Source organism: Myripristis murdjan, chromosome 3 (genome assembly GCF_902150065.1).
Source record: "Myripristis murdjan chromosome 3, fMyrMur1.1, whole genome shotgun sequence".
Taxonomy (NCBI): domain Eukaryota; kingdom Metazoa; phylum Chordata; class Actinopteri; order Holocentriformes; family Holocentridae; genus Myripristis; species Myripristis murdjan.
Genome location: NC_043982.1, coordinates 30,140,338 through 30,163,592, shown reverse-complemented (window position 1 = coordinate 30,163,592; position 23,255 = coordinate 30,140,338). Strand labels below are relative to the sequence as shown.

General features: G+C 39.5%; 1 protein-coding gene across 1 annotated transcript; it reads right to left on the bottom strand.

Moving 5' to 3' along the window:
* Positions 1-1,956: 1,956 nt before the first annotated feature.
* dusp22a (dual specificity phosphatase 22a) lies at positions 1,957-21,984 on the bottom strand. The gene is made up of 7 exons (XM_030048484.1): positions 21,586-21,984; positions 20,116-20,149; positions 18,993-19,075; positions 15,128-15,177; positions 10,567-10,641; positions 9,997-10,168; positions 1,957-2,875 (listed from the first exon to the last, which is right to left on the bottom strand). The coding sequence occupies exons 1-7, from the start codon at positions 21,604-21,606 to the stop codon at positions 2,690-2,692; spliced, it is 621 nt and encodes a 206-aa protein (XP_029904344.1). The 5' UTR covers positions 21,607-21,984; the 3' UTR covers positions 1,957-2,689.
* Between the last annotated feature and the right edge of the window lie 1,271 nt (positions 21,985-23,255).

Below are 23,255 nucleotides of genomic sequence, written 5' to 3'. Positions count from 1 at the left end.
GTGATAGCTAAGCCTTAATATTTCCTCTCAAATGCATTCCATCTATTTTTCTTGCTGTACAATACTATGTTCATCAAAAAAATCCACAAGAAGCCAGTATCCACAAGAAACTGACAAAACCTATCTCACTGCAAACAATGGACATATTCCAGTGACATCAACTTGTAATTTTCTGTGAAGACGTTAAGATAAGATATTCCTTTATTAGTCCCATGGTGGGGAAATTTCAAAGTTAAACCGTGATAATTATCCATATCTAAGTATGGCACTTACATCAGCCATTTGTACAACTGTGAGATTCCCCACACTAGGTGGTGTTTGGTGACAGGAGGAAAACATCAAAGTCATTAAGGAGTGATTAAACAAACAATTAAAAGAGTCAGAATTCCAGGTAACGGAATGACAGAGCACAACCAAACACTTGTTAAGAGTAAAATTTAGAGAACACAGGGCGACAGGAAGCTTGTCACAGCTTATATTGTCCATCAAACATGAAAATATGTCTGTGTGGTCAGGCAAAATAAAACAGATCATTTAGAGATTCAGAAAGTGGATGCTGTGGTGAAGCTGTATGCTCCATAGACCTTTTTTTTTCTTACACAGCAGTCATTTTGACTGACATAGCAGGGTAAACACAGGTGTTACTAAGGCCATTAGTTAATATTCTGTTGCATTCAGGTCTAACAGAGTCTAACCAGGAGCATGGCTCTGTTCAACCTAAATGAAACTGAACCTTAATTGATGTCATTAGACATCTATGTTTACCTGCTATTTCAGGTCAACATAGCTGCTGTGCAGTCAAATAGTCTTTTTTGCTTAGGAAGGTCCCTAATTGAGTGAAATGGCAGTGATGATAAGAGCTGGTCAGAATCTCTAAATGTTAATGAAAGGTGCTTAGATGCTTCCTTTCTTATCTCCTTTAGCATAGGATACACTGGACCATCATTTAGAAAAGGAAAGAAGAAAATGCCATCCCACAATTCCTCGCAGCAGCAACCTCTAAAGCAACACACCATTTACCCATTCACATTTCAAGGTATTTATGTGTTTTGGGTTTTGTGGTGGTTCTTAAGCTGTTACATGCATAGATTTATAATCATCCTAATCAGAATAGTAACCACAACACAGGAGTCTGTCTTTCAAGAAAACGGATATGAGATGTGTTTGGCCAGACGATGTGAAACCTGAGATTGATATGTAGCCTGGTAGATTTGAAAACCTATCTTGCAGCCATCTAACAATTATTTTCATATAGTCATATTAACTGCGTTCATTCATTCATGTCAATATATAAGAGAGGTCAGGAGGGTAAGTATGAGCAACTTTTTTTTTTTTTTTTTTTAAATGTGACAACCATATTGTGCCATTTTGTGACTGGTAACCTGTATTCGATTTTGAAATCAATACCAGCCTTGGTAATGAAGAAGAATTTTTCTCCGTGTTGTCCATGTTTACATTGCCTGCGTGAAACAACATGGTAAGAATGCATGGGGCAAAGTATCTAAGATGCGCTTTTTGTAGTCCATTTTTGCGAAACTGTAGTTTCATCACAGCAGACCCACATCAGTGAATCTCATAATTACGTAGCCGAGTGTACTGTAAGTGCAGGTGGATTCTCTTTGCACTGCAGTTGCTCTTTCCTAAGACCTTATGAATTCTCTGTCACATCTTTCCTTGACCTCATTATGCTTTCCATCAAGGTCAAGGAAAAGTGGTTAGGAAAGGACATAGGATGTATTTTTTTGACTATTTAACTGCAGTCCTAGTTTGTCTGGATGGATTTCAGCCAGATCTGTTTTCTAAGCTCACCCATATGACAGCAAGAGATTTAGCACCTTCAGTATTTGAGTCATGGGAACTGGGTAGAACATGCCATGATTTCTACCTAACCTGGGATACATCCATTTCTTCTTAGCATTGGATTTCTTTTACTTACACAGACACAGATCGCTTTGGTTCATTGAGAGTATATATTTATTAGCATTTCCGTGTTTTTGGCAATTAAAGTCTGCATTTGTATTGAAAAGTAAAACATAAATAGGCTATCAGAACACTGAACTGTACCACTGAATTTATAACACAAAATCCCTAAAAAAAAAAAAAAAAAAAAGCTTGCTTTTATACAATATAAAGATAAATTAAGAGTTCAGTAAAATCAGGAAGACGTTTTAGTGTTTGGACTGCAGATATCCTTCACGTGTCATTAGACATCTGATCATGACAAAGCTGTTGATATATTAAGCTAAAACACTCACCGTTTTTATGGCTATAGAGCAGAATTTTGCAGGTATAAAGGGTTGAGATGGAAGTAAAGGTAAAACCTATTAATCATGACTAAGGTGCTGAGGTGTTTAGAGTAAGGCGTCAATGAGCACCAATGCTCCTTCTGTGGCTGTATTCAGACATGTTAAGGGAACATGGGAGGTACTGGTAGTGAAGAGAGTCTGTAGCCCGATTCTAGATCAACCTCCATCGCTTAAAAAAACCCCCAGAAAAACAAAAATTAAACACTTGATCAATGCAAATTAAGTATTGAAAAAAAGCTTCATTTTAAGAGATTATTCATTCAATTCTGTTCTTTTAAAATCATACAAAAGCGTTGAAGTTGGATTTAACATGGGGTTGATTTGGAATTGGGCACAGAATCATCAGATTGGGCTGGATGCTGGCCGGACCACAGACTCGTGGCTCAGCTGTTGCCTTCACGTTCCCTGGGGTCACATGGCAGAGAGCAGACAGCCTGACTGATCCAGCGCTGGTCCGTCCCTCTTCTCTGGCTCTCCTGCTGCTCTGTGTACTGGCTCAGGAGAGCCCCCACCTGCTCCTGGTCCTTAAATGGACTGGGACGGAAACTGGCCCGTAGCCACGCACGGTACTGCAGACAAGAGCACAGACACAAATCTAACTCATTACAATGGATAGACTTCATGTCAGTTCTCCCTACTCGCTATATTGTCATAGATTGTATAGTTAATACTAGTTATTATTTTTTTGTAATCACATTTTTGCCATTTGTAACAGAAATTAGCTAAACCATTATAAAACTTAAGTAAAGTGGGTAAATTCTTCTACCCCACAACCAATATTTGTCTGTATGTTGTGATGATTTGTGGTCTACTAAATTGTACACAAAGTCCTAAATCGAGGTCACAAAATCCTAAAATGTGTGCATGATTTACTCCTATTCTTGCTCTGAATTTGTTATCTCGAGCTCTTGAATTAATGATACTGTGCCCATGTTTTGCATAATTTGTGCTCTCGTCTAAAGAAAACATGTCCACCACGCCAGACACTGGAATGCTACTGTTGCATGTGTGCCCTGGATGGTTACTGCAACCAGGCTGCCAAAAAATTCACTATAAATTCTCTGATTTAAAAAGACTAAGGAAATAATTATCGACTTCAGAAAAACAAAGACATGCGGGACTGAGCATCGATGGGGGTGGGGTGGGGGGGGGTGGAGTGAGTTGCTGGCTTCAAATTCCTGGGTGTCTACATATCTGAGAACCTGAACTGGAGCATGAACACAGCCCACATCATGAAGAACAGCCCTTCTTCTTAAAAGAAGGCAGGCATTTCAACATGTACACGCATCAGAGGCTAGAGGAGGGAGTTAGTCTAGAGGTAAGACTGGGAAGCCCCTGGTTAGGGCACACCTCTGCAGTTAGAGGGCTGTAAGATCACAGGGGAAGGCAGGAAAAGGATGGAGACAGGAGGGGGAGCTTGTCTGCAGTGAAGCACTTCCAAGCAACAGCCTCCACATCTACCATTCCACTGAAACTCCTACTCATTTGGGAGCTATTCAACATTTCCCCTGAGACATTTTTACAATCTTTTTACAATCAAACTTGTGTTAAAGGTGAAAAAAAGGATCCGCAATATTTCTCTCTCCTCTTCTTGGACAGTGAATTCAGTATTCATTAATAGGAACATCCGACCAAATGTTTGAATCCAGTGAATGAAACTCTAAATGTGTTATTTCATCAAGTGGAATCCTACTACAATAACTGGAGAGGTGTGTGTTTGTTTGCCCCACTGTTCAACCCTTTCACCTTGGGGCCACTGATCACAAAGTTGGCACCAAGGGTTTTTTTTTAGGGCTGCAAAGTTGATTAAACACTGCCCCAAGTCAACTGGACCACAAGAAGTAGTTGGAACTGAGCCAGAACAAGAGCCTGTGTCTCGGAAATAGAAGATTCTAGAGACACAGGACAAAGACTGGTGTGTTCACCATCCCCAGAATCCCAAAATAAGCCTTGGTTCCACGTCATTATGAGGTTAGAGTTTAGAGATCCTACAAGTATAATTGTGGAGTGGTTTATGTGTGTACACCCCTTTCTCTTGAGGCCCAAAGTTTGTTCCCAGAAGTTCTCGGGGTCAGTGAGTCGAGTGGACATGGTCCTAAGTTGATTGAGCCACGGGAAATAGTTATACTGGCATGTTCACCATCCCTGAAACCCCCCAGACAAGCCTTGGTTCTGAGTCACTACAAGGTTCAGTTCCTACTAATATAACTGGAGAGCAGTGTGTGTGTGTGTATGTGTTCCAAACTCAACACAAAAGGATTCATGAGGCCTGCCTTTAGGGTTTTAGAAAATACCCTAAAGGCAGGCCAATATCATTATGATAAAGAGGGGATTTGGGACTACTGTCATTTGGTATCATGATCACTATAAGCCTAACTTCTACTGTACCACCATCTTGGCTGATCATATGGTGTGTGAAATGTACTGTGAGATTGCGGTAATTGTGGTAACAAACAGTGGATCAGCAGAAGCGTAACTGCCAGTAAACACAATGCAGGCCAATACAGGAGTTTTGACAGTGGGAGAGTTGATCAGTCAAAATGGTATTTATCAAACTGCAATGTCACCATGACACCCACAAGAAAAGAAGATTAAATTCAACACTGTAATACTGCAATCATCTTAAAACTAAGGCCCAGTGGATTACCACCCCGAAACTGAAAATCAGAGGCTACCCACGGTAGTTTTGGATGTTGTCATTAGCCTAGCTGATTGCAGTTCATGCTGGTATTTATCATTTGATTATGAACCAGAAGTCTTGAAATAGGCCTAATTGCTTTTTAGCTTAGCTCCTTTCATGGGACTCCCCCCTGGAGTATCTTAAGATACTCTGGGCTGTTTTTTTTTTTTGTTTTTTTTTGTTTTTTTTTGGAAGTAACTGACATGCATTCAAATAAGTTAAACACTAGGGCGAAACAATTTGGTAAAAAAAAACAAAACAAAAACAAAACATCCTGCAGTTATTTTGGCAGATGGTGTCACTGCAATATGATTCACCATTTTAGTGGGAATGGTTTTTGCTCAATAAACATTTTCTCTTATGTCTGGAGAATGTGATCTGCAGACCAGGGCATCAAAGAACCAAAGTGCCACAACACTTCATTTAGAATGGTGTTTTATCAAAAAAGAAAATGAAAGAAAAATGAAAGAAGGAAAAATGCAGCCCAAATTACTAGGATTTGAAAATTGCAATCAGCACATTCCAATTTTGTTAACATTTTGATTAGTTGTTGGATTAAGACCGTACGCCTGGTGATCACCTTTTTTGAAAAGTGGGAGTTATGCGCACATTAACCGTAATTAACCACCTTTAGTCTAGACAACAGAGATACTGCAAAAATGAAGATTGTCATCATAAGCCAGTTATTCCCCTGATGAGAAATTCTGCCTGGATTTTCACGGTTACTGGGGAGCGGTTGGTGTGTTGATATGCTCCAGCCTGCCCTTCCAGTAAAGCATTTCCATGGTGGAAAACAAGTTCAACAATTGCAACAAGTCCTGAAAAGCGAGAAGCTGTAGTTTCTTAAAAGTCATCCAGGAAATAAAACTTCTAGTTATTTTGTGCAATACCTTATTCTTTACGAAACACAATGAAGTGAAAGTGACTGAAAGCAATACATAAATCTATCTTCCTAAATTTGACATTTTGGTATTGCAGCATAAATAAAGCTGAGGTAATGCATACATTTGTAAACCTTGTAAATGGTAGGGGAATGTAACTGGGCAAGGTCAACACCACTGTAAAGATGAATATACAGTGAAATCTAGAAGTCTGTATGGACCGATATCAGTTCTAACTACATCATCATCATGTTGCTGAGGTAATTCTTATACTGTCTTAATACAAAAAAAAAAAAAACAAAAAACAAACAAAAAAAAAAAACACAAAACATTCTCCTAACAAGTCTGTGATCCAACTCCAAGTCCAGCTTCCAGTTACAGGAATCTTGTAGACTCAGTCTGACTCAGACTTAAGTCTCTGTGATTCAATAACTGTAACTAGTCAAGTATTCAGATCCTTTATTTAACATCTTGGGCTGAATGCTGCAGCTTTAAACTATAACAGAAGTGCAAAGAGAGATTACAGTCCTGTCGTAGGCACCTTGTACTACTCTGTTCAATTTTAAAATTTCCTTGACTATCTTCAAAAGCAATAAAAGGCCTGGCTCCACCTGATGTTTCAGTGGTTGCCTCCTCATGTGCAGGAGTGTAGTCCTTCATCAGCAGACAAAACCTGTTTGACTTAACTTGTTCCAGATTAAAATCTGAAGATGTTTGAGTCTTTTCAGTGAGGCTACCTGAACTTTGGAACAACTTACCTGAGGAAGAAAGTTCATCTGACTGCATTTTATTTGAAGAGCTGACTGAAACTCATTTTTAGCGACTTACGGGGGGGACTTGCGGAGTTTTTAGTTTAATTTCAAGGTCCACTGATATGGAATAATCTATCAGATTCAAAATAAAATAAAACAATAATTAAATAGTTCTTATGTCCAAGATAAGTCTCAAAGCTGATTTACTAACTCAGCATTTCTTTCAATACTACATGTATTAAAAATGTTATTTATTTCTCGTAGACTACATGAATTTTAAATTACAGCACTCTAAATGATTTAACCTCTTTAGTGATAATGATACACTTTAACATTAGTGTATGCTGTCCTTAATAATACACAGGCAAAAAATGAGCTGAGACACAAATATGTATACACTGAGGATTCCTCACTTTCTGTCTGAGACAGATGTGGGAAAAGTACAAATACAGAAAACCCATTTCCCCTTAAATCCTCAAAATCAGTGCCAAATCTAGCAAACAATGAGCACTTTTTTTTCAAGTTATGTTGCAAGTTGCTGACAGTAATGCTCAACACGTGATGAGCAGTACCAGGCTAATGCAATCCCAGCAAACCCCCTGCAGTTCCCCTTCTCTACTCAAATGCTGGGTCAGTGTCACTGTAATGGGGACATGCACCATAGATGCCTCCACACAGCTTCAAATCTGACAAACACAAATGGACATGAGCAGCCACCTGTGTGCATATATCACACATTTTGTAGTAAGTTGTAAAGAATATAGCTTAGATTTTTTTACCCTTACACTGCAAAAAATCCATTTTAGTCAGTCTCATATTCAGAGTTAAAATCTCGTTTTTCTTAAAGGCAGACTATGCACTGATAACTCCCAAATGTTTACCAATGATAAGGATGAGGCTGAGGAAGGATAAAACGCTTCAGGTTCAAGCCAAGACTAATAACTAATAATATAATTAATTCAACACTTTTAAACGCCTATCTTGAATCTAATGTGTGGATGTTAAATGTACAGGAAAACACAAACAATGGAGCTAAATACTGTTATATTTTGGGTTATGACGGGGTAAAATAGTTGTCCTGAACTCACGAGACATTTCTGACTTCTATTCTTTTGAGAATTGAGTGGCTTTCATTTTGCACCATATCATAACTGGGTGGGGTATCCTCCCCTTTGAAACTGCATAGTCTGCCTGAAAAACAAGTGAATCAAACTGACAGTGGGCCAAGATAATCCCACTTGTTTCCAATGCAGCTTGGTTCAGGAATTTTTCTGGGAACAAGACAGAATAAAGCTGATCAGTTCACCAGGAACAGGAAAATGACAATTCATTAAAAAAAAAAAAAAAAAAATCTGGAAACAGGTATCTCATCTCAGTGGTAGATTTTTTTTTTTTTTTTTTTTTTTTTTTTTAAAACATTTAAAGACCATATATGAGAGTGAGTGACTTGTTAAGATGGAAACTTTCTGTAGTTTATTCATCTAGGAAGACCCAACTGAGATTAAAAATCCATTGAATGACTGTTCTGGCCAAGAATGCAGCCCAAAAAAAAAACAAAAAACAAAAACAAAAACAAAACAAAACAAAACAAAACAAAACAAAACAAAGCAAAGCAAAGCAAAGCAAAGCAAAGCAAAGCAAGCAAAGCAAAGCAAAGCAAAGCAAAGCAAAGCAAAACAAGCAGCCAACACACTGTATACGAGTGACTAGACTAAAAAGAACCTACCGCTTGAAATCTAAGTTTATTCCTGAACTATATGAACCAATATGTTTTAAAACAGGCGTTCTTCTATTGGTCAGAAATTCTCACACACACAGGTAGTGCATTGTTTAGTGTGTCTGGAAAAACTCCTCTAAATGACATGAGACATAGAGCCAGTGAGTCATTTAGCCCATGTCTCCTTTTGGTCAGTACATTTGTGCTAATTTTCCGCTATTATTCCAAATATGAAAATATTCAGAATTTGATATGGTTCATGTACACAGCATATTCTGTTTGGATATTCTGAAATAGGCCTTATTCTGAAATAGGCCTTACTCCAAGAGCATTATCCAATTAAGAAATGTAGGAGATGCTGATATCATTCAGGTTTTCGGAACATTGTTCTACACAGCGCATTTGGAGTATGTGTCTCAATCAGGATTTTTACCGCGGTGTGCAACACACGGCCTCTTGCCTGTTTTTGGTTAAAAATTGTGGTAAACAAACCAACTAGCCAACAGTTTGCAAGGCTGGGATAGAGACACATTCACAAAAGAAAAACCCACATTTCGGGTCGGAAGGAGAAACACACCTATTTTTAAACATGATAAAAGACTGGGATGTCAGCAGATTTTTGGAAATGCACAAACATTGCCACAAAGTCCCTTTTAACTGGAGTATGCACAGCTGCATGTAAACAGGAATATTAGTGTAAATAGCTGAGTAGGAATATTGTCTTTTCAGAATAAGAGAAAAATTTTAATATTTTGTGCATGTGAACATAGTCAATGATGATATCATCTACTCGCTCTACTCATACTCAGTCACTGCTCACTAAAAAGTGAATGGAGACAAACCAAAATTAGGAGCATGACAGGGCAAGCCATGTCTCCAAGAATGTGGATCATTTAGTCACAAGGAGGACTGCACACCAGCCTGATGACAAAGTCTTTATCATAATGACACTGACAATCCAAAACAAAATCAAGAACATAACTTCTTTTAACACTAAATGGGTGATCTGTTTATTGATTGCCCATGCTAAAAAGCTTATCTGGGTAAAAATAGAGGGATTTAAAACAGAGACTAGAAGAACATTGTAGCACAAGATGATGTAGAAATGATACATATCCTGTGGCTGCGCATTTCACCCAGGGTAACCACGATGTCCTCCCTGACGTACATTTGTATAAAAAAAAGTGAACTATCTCTGGATGGGAGGTGCCCGGACAGTGGACTCCTCCTAAAAAAAAAAAAAAAAAAAAAAAATATATATATATATAACAAAAACAACAACAAAAAAAAACTTCAAATGTGCTGATCCAACACATCCAAGAAGACCACTTGATAACCTTTTTTACTCAGGAAATTGCATTCATTCATTCATTAATTTTCTAAACTGCTTATCCGTAAGAGTCGCTCGTGGTGCATTTATGTAATAAATTTTCAATACATTTGCTATAATTTCTACAAACATGTTTCCACTTTGTTGTTATAGGGCATCATGTGTTGACCAAAACATATCTCATGTTATTCCATTCTGCATTCAGGCTGCCACACTGCAAAATGCAGAGCAAAAGGACGAGTAAATGCTTTCTGAAGGTACTGTATGCATGTTTCCATTGTGTGTGTGCACACGTGCAGGTGTGTGTGTCTGTGTAATCCATGCGTGTACCTCTGAGACTTGTTTCATCTGGTACTCCTGCAGCTGCTGCTGAAAGCCATAGTTTGGGCCAACAAAAGAGCGAACAGCTTTGACAGCAGACAGACATTCCTCCCAGCTGTAGTGGGTGACGGTCATCAGGTAGGCCACCACCATGGTTGTGCTGCGGGACACACCTGCAAGGCTGCAAGGACATGACTATAAAATATCAAAATATTTATACACATCTTCACACATTTACACACATCTTCATTTCGCTTTCCTCTCTTGAAAACAACTGTCAGAGTTCTGAGACGAAGCACGGTGACTGATGGGTAAACCTTCCTGTCAGCTTCCTGAGAAGTGATAAACAGTTTTTCAGTTCTTCCCTACACCATTCGCTGTTCCCTCCGGACTGAACATGTTTACCTCCTACAGTTTGGAGTGAAATGTTTGAACACCCTGCATGGTGCACTTTGTAGGGAACTACAGTGAGCTTGTAATGCTCTGCAAATATTTTATTTTGTTTCCTTTTGTTTTATTTTGTGTACTGTGTTGCATCATTTTGTTTTGTGAGTGACTGCTCTGATCATTAAAACCTACCAGTGCACCAGACAAGATCCACCATTCAGACGACATTCATGGATGAAGCTGATGCATTCTTTAAAATGCTGTGACCTGGAAAAAAACAACATAGTGAGGACTGTAAGTATGATGTCAACTAAAGGGCTTCAACTGTAAAGACTCTCGATAAATGACATAAATGAAGTACACCTTTGGCTCAAAGCAGGAACAAAAAGCCTTTCCTGTTAAGGCAGGGGTCGTATGAGTGTTATTAAAGCTATAAATAGACTTCAGGTTACACATTATGGGATATGAGAAAGGGCAGCATGAACTGAAACCTCCATGTTGAGGCCCTCACTTAACATCATCCACATCTACACACCTCTGCAAGCTGTGTTTCAAATTGTTCATGATACTGTGCTGATACTGTGCAGAAACTACTATCGCACCTATAGGTAGCTCTAGAGTGGGAAGTCCCAGCGAGAAGAGGTCAGAAGTTTTGTTTTTAAATTGCAGATATACCAAAGAGTATTTTTTTTTTTCAGCCACTCCATCTTGTCATGTGAGAAATTGACACACAGGTCAATCCTGCTCAAACAGAGACTGTGTGGTAGACCAGCGCTCAGACACCAGCGACAGACAAGGGAAGTAACTGTCTGTACTTTTGTCCATCGACAAAATTACAACAGTTTTCAGCATTCGCTCCTATCCGCAAAGCATTCGCTCCTATCCGCAAAGTATTCAATGCAGAAGTTGCATTCTGAAGTTTTAAATGTATAAGACTATTCTAAAAGATGGAACTCAGTATAGCCAACAGCACGACATAACTTCCACTATACCAAAAAAAAACATTTACCCACTAATTAAAATAAAGACATCACAGAGACGCTTAGCACTAAGATGCCCCTCTGTGCTAAAACTGACAACCGAGCAGGTGAATCGAGACTTTTGCACAATGCAGTGCAGCTGCAGCCCCAAAATCCCACTTCAGCACTGCCAGGAAACACTGATGGTGTATTGCACAATAAAGAAGTGGATGTTTGATAGCACTGTCTCCCGAGGAGCCGAGGCCGGTTACTCAATAGCCTCAACAGACTGGGGCTAAAATAGATGGACAACCACTTTTCTTCTTTTTCTTCCTGAGATCCAAACCCCTCTTGTAAAGATGTCCTCTCAGCACTTTGCTCCGTCTTTCCAGCCCAGAGGTTTCCGGCTGTCTTGTTTAATATGCAGAAAATAATCTGGTCACGCTGATTTGAGGTTTTAACAGCTGAATCCAGAGAAAATACAGTGAAGCAAAAATAAACAGCTGTCAAATTGCTACTGTGAATACATTACTTTCTGTGAAACACAATACCCTAAAATTTTACACCCTGAATTTACAGGCATATAATTGCATCTATAAACATGACTGATCAATACTAAAAATCTATAACACCTCTATAAAGTTATAACTCGAGAATATGACAAAGAGAACGGCAGACTAACAACACATGCTGGTGCCTCAAACAAATGCTAATTTCACAATGGAAATGTTTGATGCGAGAGATTTTTGCACCTTCATGGTGACTGCACACCACAGATCGCAGCTTCGGAAGGCCCCTGAACAGCAATTTTCTCAAAGCTGTCATTGCTGCTGCAATCGAGCAACAAGAATAGATTTACAAAAGTAAGTCGAGGCAGGTCATAAGTCAAGCCAGGTCACTGGACAGCGTGGTAACACTGACTTGTGGATGACAACTTTTAAGTTTGTATATTTTTAGAAATTGCACTGAGATAAGCTACTGTTCACAGTTATTTCTGGTCTAAAATTTGAACACGTTAGTAAAACGTAACATAAAAAATATTATCAAATAGCAGTATTTGATTATAGTTAGCTAACAGGGTTCTGACATCTGTATACCAGGTGCCATACCATATCTATGATAATGCCAAAGGTGACTCTGTTGAGCTTGATGTCCCAGATGCAAATGCGTCCCTAAAGCAATCTTACTGTGTTCTGTGTATTTTGTTTATGTTCCATTTTGTTATCCACATTCAATCTTTGGTGGCCACTTATGGCCCACATTGCACGCCTGGGCGTCTTGGAAAGGTGGATCCTTCTCTATGAGGTCCTCCCTGAGGTATCTTCCACTTGTTTTCCCTCATGAGGTCTAAGGTTGGGGGATGTGATTTTCATTTATTGTCTCATAATGTGGTTGTTATGAAGCCCTTTGAGACTGTAATTGATCTTAAACTCTACACAAAAGTAATCTTGATTTCTTCTAACCTCAATGTGTGTGAAACGTGTTGTCCTTTTTTTATACCTGTCTGCAACCAAATTGCCCAAGTTGGGACAAATAAATTATACTTGACTTGACTTGACTTGAGGTATTGAAATACGAAGTTTCAAGAGATGACACAGCCTCAAACAGTGACCACAAAAGATGTGGAGCCTAAGTGAGAAAGATGGTCTCTGCTGTGGACCTTACATCTGGGAGGGGCCTTAAGGCCTGTCCATAAGGGCCCCCCGTTGGTGGTGAGCACGTCGGTGCGACAGTTGGCCTCACCGCTCCCGTCAGTCAATCCAGGCATTGTGACAGAGGGGGTTTATTAAAGCTCTGGGTGGTCGAGGCCAACAGCCAGATGTCACAGTAAGGTTTCCTTCCTCTGCTGCCTGAGGGAAGGACGCCTGATTGCGACAGGGGAGGTCAGACACCTCCAAGCCAACCCAATCAGCAACATCCAACTGAACACCAAACCTCAATGCCCATTAATTTGTATTTGACCCTGCTCTGTTCTCTTCTCCCCAACATGTAGAGCCCAAAGTCAGGCCTAAATCTCTGAGAAGCAACAGAACTCCCTACCACGGTGCCATTCCTTGTGCTGAAAATCAAAAATTTCTTCCTTGTCCTTGTACTTCCTTGTACACCAGATGTTGATGGATTTATTGACACAAGTTGATATGACTTACTCGCTTCTATTGATACCAGTGAATGGACATTATCTACAGACATTATCCCCCCGTGGTTGGAGCTGTGGCTAAATACAGAGCACTCAGCAATATCAACTAAGTGTATGACACAAAGCAATTATAAGGTCACAATACTTTAAGCCATGAAAACTCGATAAAACAATATTGAAACTATCTACAACACAATGCAACAACAATAATGTATTGCTTATTGCTCCCATTAGACTGAGGCTATCTTGGATCCATTTTCCAAATTGAAAAATGACTCTGTATTACTACACAAAATTCCCCTCCCTTGGACTTCCTCTTTTTGCAGAACTAATAGTCGGAGGAATAGGTAAACAGGCTGTAGTGTGTGGCAATACCATGCCGTGCCATTCTTCAATTAGCGAAATTTTTCTAAGTTATAGCGTCTGTCTACTGATAAGGATAAGAAGCAATAAGGTGCATTAAGCACTGATTAAATCACTGTTACTGCCTTTTGTTATGAACGGTTAAGACATTTTAACTAGCTTTTTTGTGGCTTACAATGGCATTAGCTAACCTAAGTGAATGGTATTCGTACCTGCTCGCTTGCACGCCTCTGGAGATAATGCCCATGCGCTGATATCACTGGCGAGTAACTCTTAAATCTTGTGTCAATAAATTCAACCTATCCTACTGGCTATCAACAGACCGACCTCACTAGGGGCCTCACCTAATCTTAGAGGTACAGTCATACAGTAGCTGATTTTATTACTCATTTGTGATGGTGATGGGACGAGGAATTCAGAAGAACAACATCACATCACTAACAGGTGCCATTTTAAGGGCAGTGCTATTGGTGCATGGGGACAAAGGACCTACAGAGAAATCGAAAAAGTGTTATGAGTAATACCTGATGTTAGCGACTGCTCCAAGGGTGGAGGGACAGCTCATGCCTCTTTCAACACTGAGTCTCTGAATGAACAATGACGCATTGCATATTCTCTCTCTCTCTCTCTCTCAAACACACACGCACACACAACCCATCTCTCCCTCACGCACATAGAAACACCCCTCCGTCTCTGTTTCCCTGTCTCACACACAAAGCCATCTCTCCTTCACACGCATACAACCACCCCATGTCTGTTTCTATCTTTCTCTCTCTCTCTAACACACACACAACCCATCTCTCTCATGCACATACAAACACCCCATATCTATCTATCTATCTATCTATCTATCTATCTATCTATCTATCTATCTATCATACACACACAACCCCTCTCACCGTCACATAAATACAAACACTCCTCTCTCTCTGTCTCTCTTTCTCTCAAAATAAAACTATAATTACCTGATGCTTCACCCTCTACTATTCTTTATATGGTCACAATAATATCAAGTCAAATGAACCATTTTTGTGGTGTTGGTTTCTGTCAAAGATGTTAACAATATAACTAATGTAACGGTTTGCACTGGGCAGTCACACCCTGGGACCACAATTTGGAGGGTTATTAGTGGACATGTTGAAACCTCACTGCATGACTCAACATTGTTTCACACATTCGCATGAATAATAAAACTCAAAATGTGTGATAAAGGCAGTAAAAACAGCTTTTGAATGTGCATCTGAGTGTGTGTGTGTGTGTGTGTGTGTGTGCAGGTGTGCGTGTGTTTACCCACAGGTTCTGGCTGGAGGCATCAGCTGCATGGATACATAGGTAGGTCATGTCCTGTAAGACATGAACAAAACACTACTTTAGACCTCAAGCATGCTGCCAGCGAGGGTTTTTGGATCACCTTCCCCGCTATCAAGGAAAACAAGATGAATTTATGCACAGAGTCAAGTTGCTTAAAGTTATGGCCCATGTCAGTTATGGTGATGGACATCTGTCACTCAGAAGCCTTGAAACTGATATGGGCCCTTAATCCAGCACAAACAACCATTTCTGGTCTAAATGTGCAGTAGGATGAGTAATGAACTGTAACACAAATCAATGATTTTTTAAAATACTTTGTAAACAAATATACTTCATTATTCAGGTAAATGTGGAGACTGAATAATGCATAGATCATGTAGTGACTCTTCCAAAATATTCATAACCCTTTTGGGGCTCTGACACCCAGGTTGTGAACCACTGGCCTACACCAGTTTTGAACATGATGTTCAGACCCTTGTAAGCCTTCAATATGCATTTACCTGCTATCATTTGAAAAATTAACTTCTTGCCTTTTATTTTTACTTTAGTCCTACAACTTTTCTGTGTGTACACAGTAATGGCTGGAGACCTTCAGAGTGATCTTCCTTCTGTTCTTTCACCAGGTTTTGCCTCTTCTTGCTTAAATCACAAAGTAATATTTCCAACTATGATATGCTTCCTAGACCGTGATGCTTCAAAGTAGATACAACAGAGTCTTGTGGCTGCATATTATCAAGGTTTTCTTTGTATAGGGGTCATTCCATGTCATTTCACCAAATTTTCAGGACATCCCACGCACTTTGGTCTCAAAAAATTCTGAAAAATTCACCAGTTGTTCCTTATTTAGCCAATAGGCACACTGTAAAATTTTAGTTTGCTCGGATGGGTACTTTTTGAGATACGGCCAATTTAGTGAGGGGCGTATGTGTCGATTTTGGTGCAATTTTCGCACGTCCTTATTTTTCCTCCATTTTCAGGTGTCAGTATCTCAGGAACTACACCACATAGGAAACCTGAGACCCAAGTGCGTGGGCCGTTTGGTGAAATGACATGGAATAACCCATAGAATAAATAAAAAGTGTAAATACTTAATGATTTACACACTTTTAAGACAAACACACAGGTGTTGTTAGATACTTTGAAAGTTTTACTTTGGTTTGTAAAAAGTCGATATTTTAGCGTAGCAGAGTGGAACCTGAGTAGGAGTTTAACGTGACAGGGGCAAGTGTTCCACAAATAGGAACACGTGCGCTCCCGGGTCACATAGGCAAACACATTCCTACCAATCACAAAGCTTGTGGACACATCTTGCCCAGAACTCGCTGGGATTCATAATATATCATTATTAAGGCTGCACAATAGCTTCAAGACGGGCAAAAACATTAAGAAACAAGCAAGTCCTCTTATCTTTTTTAAGAATAAAAGAGTAAAAAGCAGTTTGACTAACCAACAATAACGTTCTGTTTTTCAACATATAACAGGTCAATCAATCAATCAAAATTTATTTATATAGCACCTTTCAAACAAATGCATGATATTCAAGGTGTTTTACATCTTGATTGACAAGTAAACATAAAATAAGAAGTAAAGGACTAGGAGACCGATGCACACTCATAAAACATGGTTAGTTAAAAAAAATAAAAGATAAAGAATAAAAAAATAAAAATTATCAGACAAAAGAGTGATAAAAAGACAATAATAAAACACAACAATAATAGAAAAAAGGTAAATAGCTAGTTAATTTGGTGAATGCGTTAACAGCTAGGAAACACAAACTAAACTAACTTTGTGACAGGGACAGGTTTTTCGCTTAAGTTATAACTCTTTAACTCTGTCTGTTTGTATGTAAATGTGAGAGCAGGGCTTTACAGAAATGCACATCTGTGAACCTACCCTAAATAAATAAAGGCTATAAATGGTTATCATTAACAAATTTGCTTAAAAGTTTAAACAAATGGGAGGCAAATTCCATGTTTTTTCAATTAAGGAGTGTATGTTATCTTGATATTGATAAAAATGATATTTAGAAAATGTATTCCATCTAGAAGGAGCCACAGTCAGCTGAGCTGGGGGGGTGGGTGGGGGGTGGGGGTGGGGTGGGGGGGGTCTGTGTGTGAGCGTGTGCACATTGGGTGGCTGTAAACCAACTAACTGTAGGTGCTGTGAAACACTGATACAACATCACAGTCATCCGTTTGCCATTTTTTTCTTCAGGAAACACCGCTGTACTAGCTGTACTTGTATTAACTGGTATATAGTTCATAACAAATAGCTGCTGTACTACAGTCTGTGCACTGGTGAGGGTTAATAATCAGTATCCGTGTGTATTGCAATGCTTAGCATCACAATGGACACAGTGCTGTTATGTGTATTGCATCACAAGGTTGCTGGCGTTACCCAGCCCTAATGGTGATTCACTGGTTTTAGCCACTGATGTCCTCAGATCCCAGTAACGTTCATAGAAAAGCAGTCTATATTTAAGACAGTTAAGAGAAACAGATTGAACTTCATCTGGAGGATGACTGGACTAAATGTGCTGAATGTGTTGTGGGTTTTGCAAAGAATTGAGGGAAAGCAAAATTCTCTATAACACAGTTTCCGCTTAAATTTTATGTGCCAGACACGCTCTCATTTAAAGATGCTATAAAACTCACAGATCTTGGCATCAGATTATAAATATATTGCCCATACAAAACTAATATTTTGCTTATCAACTTATAATTAGACCAGAGTGGTTAAAAAAAGTAATTAACTTTATGTGCGTTTCATATGTCAGTGGCTGCTGTTCATATACACAACCACCTCTGAGCAAAGTTTCCCATGTTGGGCCTTGACGTTTTACTTTCAAACATGAGTCATCACTACCCCCAGCTGGCTGAAAGGACACATCACAAAAAATGAAACGTTCTCCACCTACCACTACAGAGGCCACAATAATCAAATTGTTTCGGTAACAAGCCAATATCAAAATTTTGAAAACGATACCATTTTACAATCAGTAGGTCCAATGCAACCAATATTTCACTTTGTAACTCAGTGTTCTTATTCTAATGTAGCCTTAAACCTGCATGCTCAAATACTTCAGACACTTAAAGCTGCAGTCATGCTCACATGACTGTAAATCAAAATGAGAGCACACAGTCATACCGTGGTATTTACTGTTACACCTTGACATTTAATACGGCTACTCCAGTTTAAAATTAGTATTTGATGGGCTGCACCGTCTCCTGCTTCAAGGCTAGAAGTCGATGTTTCAATTAAAACTGTTGATTAATGTTTATACTTTTGTAAGTAAAAAAGTATGCGTTGGATGGGATTTCTGTTTTTGCTGTGGTTTTGAAGCAGGTATTAAGAATAATACATTTTCACTGGTATTGGTGCCAATCACCAAAACTCTGGTATTGTGAAATCCCCACTCTCCATGGTTACCACCGCACTGCTAAAGGCTTGTACATACAAATATCCACCTTATTTTGGAACGCAGAAGTAAACCATTGGTTGAACTTAATTTTTTTGTGCTGCACTTCTGTTTTATTGCTTCCCTGCTAACTAGCTTAACTACCTTATCTGATGATGTTGTAAGAGCATGTCCAAAAATCAATCAGTTGTTGTATTAGCTAGTGCCGTGAAAAGTGATTTACCTAGCCACTGACCAGAAGTGCCTGACCAGAAATCTTACACACACACACAAAAAAATTGTGAAGTGACTGCTTCCATATATCTGTTTAAAATAAGGTGAATACGGTGCAAAATCTCCCAACATAATTTTAACAGCAACAAACTGACTGACACGTGACATCTTGGCATGGAAATTAAACAATAGCGGCCAACCTGGCTTTCCCACTCACCTCAAACACGGGCTTGGCATTGTTGTACACAGAAAGGATGTGGGTGATGCCATTCTGAGAAAGGCTTTCTCTGTTCTCTGCATCTGGGACAGCGACAGAGAAGACAGAGAAGCACAAATCACAGCGGAATTCTGTCAATGATCTTGAACACCCAGCCTCCCACAAACACACACACATACACACACACACACACACACACACACACAAAGCCCTGGACAGTCTGCGGCTTCAAAGGCAGGTCTGTAAGCTGCTACTTCACTGTCCTATAACATCTTCTTGTGCAGCTGGGCCTGTGGTGTCTTGGTCCTGTCACTTGAACTATTTTCAGCCATCTTGGCCCATCTTGTGAGGCCATCATCACAGTTGCTAAAGTTAGAAAGGTACAGATGGCACATTATCTTGGTATGGGTAGTGCCTGGCTGGCTAGGGAGTGCCACTCTAAGTACAGCTGACTCTACTCTTTTATGTGAGGCAACACTTAATAGTTTGTTATATCACTCTGCTTGAAGACTGTCTGTTCATGCTTTAGCCTCCTCTTAGCTGCCTCATTGTCCCTGTGATCAATGACATCGATCAAATCTATGACTGACAGCAGAACTCCTCTCATATTGCAGGGTTATTACCCAATGTTATACATTAAAGAGGGATATAAAACCTTGGGTACTGGATTTCTGATGTCCACTGTGAATCTCTTTGTGGAAATGTGTGGAAATCATCAAAAAGCTCCAGATTTAACCTAGAATTTGGCCATTGTTTTGAAAATACAACAAATGTTACTGTTATGTAATTGTTTTCATTTAACACTGGAATATGTTGAGATTTCCTGCTAGGGGAACCTTACATATTTCTAATACATATTAAACCAACATTTTGTCCAATGAAATAATATAAGAACACCATTATGGGTTCTGTTTTAGATTAAAATGCATATAAAAATGAAGGAATTGGAGTCAACATATTTATAGAATATAATTGGAGGTTTTATTGTGATATTCCCCCTTATCTGTTCCTTCATCCCCCTCAACTCAGACCTTGTAGCTGGGTGCCTCTTAATTAAAAATCTTGCCCTGCAATACAAACTCCATTCAAAACATCACATTAACTTGAATCATGTTTGACTCACCTCTTATATTGCCGAGGTAGAGCCCATCGACAACCTGTGAAGCAGCAGTCACAGACATGTTGCATTCAGGTTAGATATCCATTACTGTCTGAGTCAAGAACTTCACATGCGAGGCACATCGTGCTGGGCTGAACCAGAGTGGACTTAAGGCTTACGGCTTAAGACTTAAGAACAGGCTACCAGATAAGGAAATGTTCCTAAGACCCGAACAAGGCCTGAGGCAATCATGCATGATTATCAGGACAAAGTGATGAGCGGCGAGCAGCCACTGCAGCGTGCTGCTGTATCACCAGGCAGCAGCAGATGATCTTACATCCGTTACATATTATGATGCATAATTAACAAAGGCTGCTTGTCTGATGCTGACAATCCTAGACTTGAAAGGAGAAATTTCATTATTATTCTGCAGTTATATAAATAATTAATATGAATTTTACACATTAACACCAGACTTTTAATTAACGCTATTAGCAAAGTAACAACATCCATTGCACGTCTGTCTGTCCTGGGGAGGGATCCCTCCTCTGTTGCTCCCCTGAGGTTTGTTCCTATTTTTTCTCCCTGTTTAAGGGTTTTTTAGGAAGTTGTTCCTCACCCAATGTGTGGGTCTAAGGAAAGAGGATGTTGTATTTCTGTAAAGCCCCGTGAGACAAATTTGTAATTTGTGATATTGGGCTATATAAATAAAAAAAATGACTTGCCTTGACTTAAAACTGAGCTGGAATGTGCCAAATCACAATTAGGAGTATGCAAATACTGTGGGAAATGTAGATAACATTTTTAGTGTGAGTGATAATCAATTGATTTAATTCCAAAAGGTAAACAGCATGAGTCCTTTTCAGAGGTGTGAGCAGTCAGAACAGTCAGCATCTATTGGGAATTCAGTGTCTCTTGCTCAGGGGCACTCCAGCAAAGTGGCTTCATGCTGTTCCCAGGTGGACTCCGACCTGCCTGGTTCAACATCAGTCTAAACACTTGTTTTACCATCCTGCTATCCCAGATTCCAGTAAAAACATCTATATTTGACCTAACAGAGCATGAGGATTTTAAAGATGACCTGGTCACAGATTTAGACACTTGTGTGCATGCCTTCATGGTGATTTAACATTGGTGGTGGCTGCATTTGGCCATCAAGCCCAATTCAGTCCTTCAGCTGTGTACAGAAGCTTAAGTCAAACTAGGCATGCTAAAGGCTTGGTTTTAGTCCAAAACATCACATGCACACCGTCCAAATGCTACATGATCCATCGCATTGAAACTGCTGGGCTACACTGGCTTTCTAATGGAGACGGTAAAAGCATCTGTCTGTGTTCCAGTGATTTATTTACAAACACAGCTGCAGATCAATGTAGGGCAGAGAAAGCATGTGACGTGATGGACTTACGTCCGAGGGGTATCCATCACCCAGCTTATGTTTCGCGACAAAACAACGAGGAAAAAAAAAACATTATAAACAAGTGCAAAGCCTACCTTGTTCATTCCATTACCCATGGTGACTCAAAACCAATCTACGAGGATGTGCTCTGATTTAGTAAAGCGCTACGATTTGTTAACATTGACCTGGGGCCAAGAGACGGGGCTGGACTAACTTCTGACTCACAACATCGCGGATAACCTGCGCGCAAGTCGCCCTGTGTCTCCGACGCTCAGTAACATGATAAAGTTGAGACTAAACCAATGCCATTATCTCAGCCTTTGGACCTCGTCGTGGCTCCACCGTGGTTCCGTCGTGGTGGATCTTCTTCCGGATTTTTTTTTTTTTTTTGACGTGAAACAACTGCAACTGCGGGCTCATCCGGTAAGTGACATCATGGCTGTGTTGTATTAAGCTGCTCAACAACAGGCCTTTCCCCTGCCTTCACCTCCGCGCCGAGGCGCTGCTCTGGGAAGTTGTCATCCGCTCGGAAATGAGCATTAATGACTTTATAAGGGATCCTCACACAGACATTGTGGAGCTACAAACCTCTGCCTCGGAACATCCGGGATACTGGGAGAATAAATTACCATCAAGCTTTAGCAGCATATGACATGGAGCAAAAATTATTAATGGACATATTCCGACATATATTAGTACTAATAATGATTTTTCATCATTGTTGGTCTGTGTGATTAAATAAACATCAAATGCATGTACCCTATTCAGTTTTGACATCCAAAAATATCAAAGCTGTATAATCTCCACTAATTTTAACTTTAGTAATTTCATTTATAAAATGTTAATACTGGCAAATAACTCAGCTATCCTCAGTCTAACATTTTCTCATCATTAACAAATTCTTGCATTCCTTCTGCATCACTGTTGTGTTTGTTTTGGGACAGGTTTGTCTTGGAGACCCTGTGTCTCAATGAGATTACCTGTGTAAATAAAGGTGAAATTCAATACATAAATAAATAAATAAAACATTGTCATACTATACTGCACGCCATTTTTATTGATTTCATGTTTACAGACTACCAAATTATTTTTAGGGTACCGTGTATATTCAGATGGAGACAGACACGCAGGATGAGACAGGTCAGTAGATAGGAGCCTGACAAACCAGTCAGTAGTGTAAATGGAAATTCAACTTTTGGGTGACATTGCCCACCAGTGTTCGATTGCTTTGGCTATGACTGTGGTTATTAGCAGCCTTACAATCAGTATTATAAAACTGCATTGGATCACTTGAATTGAATGCTTTGATTGAGCACTTCAGGTAAAATGACCACACCTAAACCCTGATACAGATCACAATGCAAAGACTACAAATCAAACTGCTGAAATCCTTCCATGTCTGTCATGACCTCGTGGAGCTCTGGCAGGAGCGATGAGCACGCCCGGTCTGCCTGGAGGAAACTAGACACAAGTGAAATCAATCTGCCCTGAATCGGTGCTCCTACAATTAGGATGGGAAACCATTGTTCTGTTTGCTCTGCCACCAACCAGACCTGTGTCCCCTTATACTCCTCTAATACGTCTGAAAGTGAGTTATTCTTTATTGTTTGAGTTTGGTTAATGCTATGTGTTTATTTAGCTCCTTCTATGACTAATTCCAGTGTTTAATTTTGCTCAGAGCCACTGTGACCTTGTTTGCTGTTAAGATTAGCTAAAATGAGGACATGCATGGAACTAATTTCTCATCATACATTTTTTGCTGTTT